This window comes from Scylla paramamosain, chromosome 30 (assembly GCF_035594125.1).
Source record: "Scylla paramamosain isolate STU-SP2022 chromosome 30, ASM3559412v1, whole genome shotgun sequence".
In the NCBI taxonomy this organism is placed as follows: Eukaryota; Metazoa; Arthropoda; class Malacostraca; order Decapoda; family Portunidae; genus Scylla; species Scylla paramamosain.
Window position 1 is genome coordinate 19,678,974 of NC_087180.1, and position 8,849 is coordinate 19,687,822.

At 41.1% G+C, this 8,849-nt stretch overlaps 1 protein-coding gene across 2 annotated transcripts in view; it reads right to left on the reverse strand.

The window, feature by feature from the left end:
* Positions 1-8,328, reverse strand: part of LOC135116001 (uncharacterized) — a 23,359-nt gene extending 15,031 nt beyond the window's left edge. The window contains exons 1-2 of one of the 2 annotated variants that reach the window (XM_064033207.1): positions 8,182-8,328; positions 167-450 (exon numbers count right to left, since the gene is read on the reverse strand). In XM_064033207.1, coding sequence (XP_063889277.1) covers positions 167-363 — 197 coding nt within the window. In that variant the 5' untranslated portion in view covers positions 364-450; positions 8,182-8,328. Of the gene's footprint in view, positions 1-166; positions 451-7,546; positions 8,035-8,181 lie in introns of those variants that run through there. The other variant, XM_064033208.1, reaches the window with a different exon arrangement.
* Positions 8,329-8,849: the final 521 nt, after the last annotated feature.

Genomic DNA, 8,849 nt, shown 5'->3' on the forward strand with positions numbered 1-8,849 from the left:
ACCTCTGCAATTATAGGTTAATATACAGGTTAAGGTTATGAGATATGATACAAGAAATATGTTATTTTAAAGAGTTACATTTCTATCCCCCACGAATCCAGGGGAATGTTTGGCTCTGGTTAGGTTTCTTGCTGGTTGTTAAGGGAACACCGGAGATGGCACTCACCTATCATACTGCTCCACAATGAGCTCATCACAGTCCCAACAAATATAGCTGCTGTTCTTGGCTGCTTCTGGGATGCTCACCATCTGCAAAGCCTTGAGTGCTGTGATCACCTCCACATTGAACTCTCCTGAACCAAGTTTCTTGTACAGGGGCTTTCCTTCCTCTGCCTCCCCACACACAACACATTCATCTGCCATGATGCTCCAGGTGCGTCCCTCTTCTCTTCCTTTCTTCTTCACCGTTCCTCAAGGCCACTCTTGTCCTATGGCTTCACAATGTGGCACCTATGAATATATAAACAGACATAAGTTTCACACATGGCAGAGGAGGAGGAGGAGGAGGAGGAGGAGGAGGAGGAGGATAATAATAATAATAATAATAATAATTATAATAATAATAATAATAATAATAATAATAATAATAATAATAATAATAATAATAATAATAATAATAATAATAATAAATGATTTATTAAACAATAATAAGCAGCTTGAGAGATGATACACAAATACATGAGGGCAGAAGGAGAGGTTAAAATATACTGATACTAATGGAATACTTAAGATAATACTTAAACTAATATACATGAGATTACTTATATACATGAGATTACTTAGAGTTCATTATCTAAGATTTTCACTATTGTTGGGATGGCACTGTCTGTACAGGCACATATAGGAACTAGTTTGTGATAGTATCTAACACTGCAGCAAGGTGGAGGTGCGGCTTGGGGAAGGAGACTTCTGTGACGTGGGTGCTGGAGTTTTTCAGAAAACTGCTAAGATGGTGGTGGTGGTGGTGGTGGTGGTGGTGGTGGTGGTGGTGGTGGTGGTCCTGGAGGGTGGTGAGGGCTTCTTGGTAGGTGATCTAGCTGGGTCCCAGGATCACCCAGGTGCTCTCTTTTGGACCTGTTCCAACTGATGATACTGGGTCAAGTTCAGGGGAGACGTCCAAGCCAGGGAAACATACGTGAGCTTGAGGAGGATGAATGTGGAGTACACGCTCACCAGCTCACATGCTGGAGTTCCCAGCTTCTTGAGTTTTCTCAGGAGGTAAAGTTGGTAGGTGGCCAATTTGATGAGGGTACTGAGAGCTGGTTCCAGTGAGCTTGCTGTCTATTGTGAGGCCGAGGAGTTTGGCAGAGTGAACTGTTTGAAGGGAAGTTGGTGTTGATGGAGACTGCAGGAGCAGTAATGTTGTCCGTAGAGGTGTGGATGTGCATGACAGTAGTCTTGTTGTAAATGAGGATGACTTTGTTGGTGGTGGTCCATATGTACAGTTTGTCAAGGAGGAGCTGGCAGTGGGTGTAGTCCAGGTTATCGTTGTTGATGGTGGTGGCCAGTGTGGTGTTATCCATATAAGGAGGAGGCAATAGGCACCTGCTGAAACAATAATTACTCCCAGTGAGGTCTAAAGCACTATTCAGGGGATGCTTTGAACTTATCATTAAACCCAGCTGTGACCTCACTGAATGTTTCCCTTTGTGTCTCACAACACAAGGGGGCAGTCACAGCCTGCCCTCTAAAGACAATTCTCTTCCTCCACACAAAACTACAAGCACCTAATAACACACACACCCTTCACTCAAAATTTCAAAATTTCATGGCGACTCCTACACCAGCCTCAGAGTCCCTATCAGGGGAGGGGACCACAAATGTCCCCAGATCAGACTGCCCTTCTGTCGATGACCCTAAGTGTCTTGACACCCCCCTCAACTTTTTCTTCATTAACTTCTGCAACATTCGTGGTCTAAGATCTAATTTTCAATCTGTAGAACACCACCTCTCCTCTTCTAAATCTCATCTTTTTTTCCTCACTGAAACTCAGGAGTCTGAGGCAACTGACAGTAGCCCCTTTTCTGTTCCCTCCTACTTTCTCTATCCTCATTTTCAATCCAAAGCTGGATGTTGTGTTTATGTGCGCAACGATTTAATCTGCTCTTGTGCCCATGCTCTTGAATCTTCCGAGTTTTCCACCATCTGGCTATGACTACAGACTAGAGTCACTCTCAAACTAAATTTATCTGTGCTGTATACCTCTCACCTAACTCCTCTGACTATAAGAAATTCTTTGACTACTTAACTTCCAAAGTGAAGCACATTCTGACTCCCTTCCCTTTTGCAAAGATCTCCATTCTTGGAGGCTTCAATATTCACCACCAGCTTTGGCTTTCCTCTCCCTTCACTGACCATCCTGGTGAACTAGCCTTCAACTTTGCTATCCTCCATGACCTAGAGCAATTGGTGCAACACCCTACTTGTATTCCTGACTGTCTTGGAGATACCCCCAACTTCTTGACCTTTTCCTGACCTCTAATCCTTCTGCTCATGCTGTCACCCTCTCTTCTCTGTTGGGCTCTTCCGATCACAATCTCATATCTGTATCTTGTCCTATTGCTCCAATCCCTCCTCAGGATCCCCCTAAGCAAAGGTGCCTCTGGCATTTTGCCTATTAGTTGGGGGGACCTGAGGAGTTATTTTGCTGATTTTCCTTTGAATGACTACTGCTTCCGTGTCAGAGACCCATCTTTGTGTGCTGAGTGCATAAGAGGTGATAGTGTTTGGCATGGAGGCATACATTCCTCACTCTTTATCTTGAACTGAAGCTTCCAAACCTTGGTTTAACACAGCTTGTTCTTGTGCTATACATGATAGAGAGGTGGCCCAAAAAAGGTACTTAAGCCTTCCATCACCAGAATCTCATGCACTTTATGTTTCTGCCTGGAACCATGCCAAGTCTGTTCTCCAACTAGCCAAAAACTCCTTCATTAACAGAAAGTGTCAAAATCTTTCAAGATCTAACTCCCCTCGTGACTTCTGACATCTAGCCAAATATACCTCCAGTAACTTTGCTTCTTCTTCTTTCCCTCCTTTATCTCAACCAGATGGCACCACTGCTATCACATCTGTTTCTAAAGCTGAACTCTTCACTCAAACCCTCGCTAAAAACTACCTTGGACGATTCTGGGCTTGTTCCTCCCTCTCCTCCACCCTCTGACTACTTCATGTTACCTATCAAAATTCTTCACAATGATGTTTTCCATGCTCTTGCTGGCCTAAACCCTCAGAAGGCTTATGGACCGATGGGGTCCCCCCTATTGTTCTCTGAAACTGTGCCTCCGTGCTTGCACCTTGCCTAGTTAAACTCTTCAAGCTCTGTCTGTCAACATCTACCTTTCCTTCTTGCTGGAAGTTTGCCTACTACATTCAGCCTGTTCCTAAAAAGGGTGACCATTCTAATTTCTCAAACTATTGTCCTATTGATTTAATTTCCTGCCTATTTAAAGTTTTTTAATCTATCCTCAACAGGAAGATTCTTAAACATCTATCACTTCACAACCTTCTATCTGGTCGCCAGTATGGGTTCCGTCAAGGCCACTCTACTGGTGATCTTCTGGCTTTCCTTACTGAGTCTTGGTCATCCTCTTTTAGAGATTTTGGTGAAACTTTTGCTGTTAACTTGGATATATCCAAAGCTTTTGATAGAGTCTAGCACAAAGCTTTGATTTCCAAACCACCCTCCAACGGCTTCTATCCTTCTCTCTATAACTTCATCTCAAGTTTCCTTTCTGACCGTTCTAATGCTGCTGTGGTAGACGGTGACTGTTCTCCTAAATCTATCAACAGTGGTGTTCCTCAGGGTTCTGTCATGTCACCCACTCTCTTCTTATTATTCATTAATGACCTAAACCAAACTTCTTGTCCTATCCACTCCTACACTGATGATACCACCCTGCACTTTTCCATGTCTTTTCATAGATGTCCAACCCTTCAGGAAGTAAACATTTCACGCAGGGGAGCCACAGAACGCTTGACTTTTGATCTTTTTAAAATTTATGATTGGGGCAAAGCAAACTTGGTATTGTTTAATGCCTCAAAAACTCAATTCCTCCATCTATCAACTCGATACAACCTTCCAGACAACTATCCCCTCTTCTTCAATGACACTCAGCTGTCCCCCTCTTCTACACTGAATGTCCTCTGTCTGTCTTTTACTTATAATCTGAACTGGAAACTTCACATCTCATCTCTAGCTAAAACAGCTTCTATGAAGTTAGGCGTTCTGAGACATCTCCGCCAGTTTTTCTCACCCCCCCACTGCTAACTCTGTACAAGGGCCTTATCCGTCCATGTATGGAGTATGCTTCACATGTCTGGGGGGGTTCCACTCATACTGCTCTTCTAGACAGGGTGCAATCAAAAGCTTTTCATCTCATCAACTCCTCTCCTCTAACTGACTGTCTTCAGCCTCTCTCTCTCTTGGTGTAAATAAAATTTACACCAAGAATTAGTGTCTGCCATGATGTCATTAACCTATAAACTGCAACATACATCATATGATGATGAACAGCGTGTAACTGTGACTTACATCACATGATGTGATAGCTATTTTTAAACTTGGCAGCCCATATTTCACTCCCATATGTCTTGAAATGACATTTGGCAAATGAGGGTGAGTGTGTCCACACCCCCACCCCTTCTCTCTCTCTCTCTCTCTCTCTCTCTCTCTCTCTCTCTCTCTCTCTCTCTCTCTCTCTCTCTCTCTCTCTCTCTCTCTCTCTCTTCCATGTGTATGTTCATCTGTGTGTGTGTGTGTGTGTGTGTGTGTGTGTGTGTGTGTGTGTGTGTGTGTGTGTGTGTGTGTGTGTGTGTGTGTGTGTGTGTGTGTGTGTGAGACAGAGAATGTTCGTATGTATGTATATGTTTACTGTATCTACATCACAAATATATACAACAAGAATGATCAAATGACAATACCAACAAAACACACAATGCACAACTTTACTACACCACCACACCTGAACTAATGTAAATAACGAACTAATATTTGGCTTTCATATACTTCTTCCAAGCAATCTCTCATTTTATAACAGTAAAAATTATTTTTGAGAATTTTTTTTTTTTTTTATGCCAATAACTGCACACCACGGGTATGACCATCAGAGCCCTATTGTACAGTTTACGGGTTAATGAAGATCAGGAGGTAAAGAGGACCCATCCTGGTCCCCTGGGGCACCCTACAGGAGGTGCTGAAGGGTGGATGACTGTCCCCGATACCTCATCACCTGACTACTGTGAGAAAGAAAGTCTGACACCCAAGACACAAAGCTGGGTGAAAGCTGAAGATCAATGGATTTTTTGATGATAGTGGTGTGATGAACGAGGTCTAAGGTTTTGTAGAAGTCTCTGAAGGTGAGGTCTTGTCTTGTGTTTTTGTAGGTTGCAGTAGATGTAGTCTAGAAGGCTAATAAGGTGGTGGAGGAGGACTTGATGTTCCCAAACTGTTGTGAGTCTATGAGAAGGGCAAGATGAGAATAAGCGCCACCTCGGCCAAAACTGACTTAGGCATACTACTGTATTCCCCAACCATCCCTCTATCTTAGAAGCACATAGGGACACTATTCTGGAAGTGCCTAAGTGGTTGAAGTTCCCTTTATCTGCAAGTGTTGTTGAGCTTTGTTGCTGGATGAGGAGAGGCAGCTGCATTCTGTAAACAGTAAGCCGATGAGCGCCACTCTGCGTATTTCTCTGATGATGCCTTTCAATCTGAGTTTACATGCTGCTTTTAACATAATAAATGAGAACATCTTAAAACTTTATATTATTTGCAAAAAAGTACTATAATTGATGGCTTATAAGATACACCATAAAAAAAAAAAAGTCTTAGAAAATGAGCCTGCATCTTATAGAGCCAAGGTTCAGCTTTGGAGCAGTGGCTAGTGGTAAGTACATGGCAACAATGGCCCTTAAATCAAACCCCAAACATCTTCCCACAGGTAAACAAAGTGATGAGTGCTTCTACACCACAAAAACAACTTTTTCTTTTTGCAAGGTAACAATGTATAACTGGTTGCACTTACTGGTAATTCACATAAAATAACACCAGTCAGGAAGAAATTAAGTGATCACGCTTATATTGCAAGTACCAAAACAAACTCGTGGTTGGTTACACACCAAACCTGGCAATATGTGCAACATTCACTGTGTTCCTTAGTATGATGCCATTATTCCTTGAGGTAAGACACACCTTCATACAACTGAAATTACACCTATCTTTTAACATTCTTAACTTGCATACATATTCAACAAAACTTGAAGCTAATGAGAAACTGTTGTTTTTTTAAGAAAATAGCTTATTACTTAACAAAAGATTTTATAAGTGAAAGGAAATTCAAACAAACTTTATTACCCCTCTGGGCTCTGACAATGTCACTGCCTATGCCATATTTGTTTACATCTCACAGCAGGATTGGTTTAAAGACTATTGTTGTTAGGTTCGAGCAAATATTAAGATCTTTTATATGTAAAATATTGGGATCTAATAAGGATCTGAATACATATGAGAGGGTTTCAAATGTTAGGTGAAACCCTTCACTTCATATTCAGAGCTTTTAGAGTTCAAACCTGCTTATTATTATTATTATTATTATTATTATTATTATTATTATTTTTATTTATTTATTTATTAATTTATTTATTTTTAATGCCTCCCCAAACTGAGGTGCATCTTATAAGCCATCAAATATGGTAAATGGGTCTCAAGCAAACAGCTCTCAAAAGGGAGCTGACTCCTATCGTTGATGAGGTTACAGACCCTGATCCACTTGCACTGCATTTCTCTGCAGGGCCATCAACATTAATGCACGCTTACAACATAGTAAGATTTTGTGAATAAGTGTCTTCAGTGCTTCCTTAAAGTTTCCAAATTGACACTGTTCCTTACATTTTCAGACAATACATTGTAGAGCTGTGGAACACTCTCCTAAATGCTATAAAACCTAGTTCCAAATTTAGCTAAATTTTCTGTTTCCCAACAAACTTCATATGGCAGACAAAACTATTTTTTCTGATAAGTTTTGATGCGTTTTTAAATAATCTGCCATCACTTTGTCATAAATCACTTGTCATTTTTGACCCCCACCCACCCCATCATACCATGTGGGACATAATAATTTACAACAAAAATAAATTGCAAATTAATCAAAGTGTATCAAAACTTACCAGAAAAATAGTTTTGTCCTTGCAAATATCATTAGTAACTTCACCAACACTGCACAGTAAATAGTTTGGACCATTCACTCACAACAATACTCCAGATAAAAAGACAATAAATTTTTAAAACATCTGGTGGTGTTACTATCGTAAGCAAACATAGCCATACATAACCTAACTAAAGCTAACCTAACCAAATCAAACCTAACTAAATCTAACACATACAAAAGAAAGCCAATGAATGTTAAAAAATCAATGATACAAATATATATATATATATATATATATATATAGGGTTCGAAATACTCAGCACAAGGAGCTCTAGCCAATGAGACACTTCACAAAAGTATAAGTGAATTTGCAGTGATTCTGGAATACCCAAATTTACCCTAGGCTAAAAAAGCCTATGTTGGTGTCCACAGTGTCTCAATGATGTATCAGTTTCCAGATGAGTCTTGATGTAGAACTCATTTAAAAGAGCCAGTATTATGAGCCATATCGTTCGCGAACGGCACATCACTACCCAACAACGCATGAGGAATTAGCCCCAGACCCACCCCGCCAATGACTGTACCATGAAGCAATACTGGGCCAAGCAGCATCAGCCGCACGCATGCACACTGGCCAAGGCTGATGCTGCTGCGACACCTAAACGTTTCGTCTTCTCTCGACTACTTTTTTTTCATAATTGTCTAGCGCCAGCTACCAGGGTTTTCACGACTCCCGCAATAGTTCAACAAAGATTGCATAATCAGTTGGAAAAACACCCCCTGACAATCATCTCATCATGCCAGCGGGTGTTGAAACAAGTAGACGAGAGAGCAACGAGTATGTGGAGGCAGCGGGTGAGCAGGGAGTAAGGTGCCACTTGTCCACCATGATGGGCGCCGCCTGCTGCCTGGCCCCTCACTGCATCTATTTCACTCCTCGCCCCGTCGCGCCGTCCCTGTGATCATAATGCCCCTTACATCACCACCAGCAGGGCCGCTACATCCAGTCTCCTCTGCTGTCACACTGACTCACCATGACATGTCCGGGAACAGAGGCAAGCAACGTAAAGGTGAAAGGAAGAGGCCATCACGCGCACGACCACAACAAATAAGGCGACCACTACTCTCGCCCGCTCCCTCGCTCTGCTGCTGTTGGTACGGACTCGCCCTCAGGAGGTCTCACATTTTATCCTCAATTATCACTTGACTTGATTATTTTGTATTATAAACAGTATATCAGCTTCTCGGTCAACATGGGATGAATAATGTATAATTATTAAAAGTTGGTATATTTTATCAAATCCTCGTTCACCTCCTAAGCCTGACATTAGTAGCTAAATATTATATCATGACCAGAATTATTATTATTTTTTTTATGTAGGAAGGACACTGACCAAGGGCAACAAAAATCTAATAAAAAAAATGCCCACTGAAATGCCAGTCCCACAAAAGGGTCAAAGCAGTGGTCAAAAATTGATGAATATCCAACATTATTAATGATAATATATAATAATAACAATTCAATATGGAAAAAAAATTAAAGATTGATACTATTAGCGCAAAAATGGGTTTACGTACGTATATTCAACCATTAATCCATGAATTCATGAATGAATGATGAAAGATGCCTGCAAGGTGATGGCATCCGATTCTGACCTAATTTATCTTTGTATCCACAAATTTACTATCACTACTAATTCC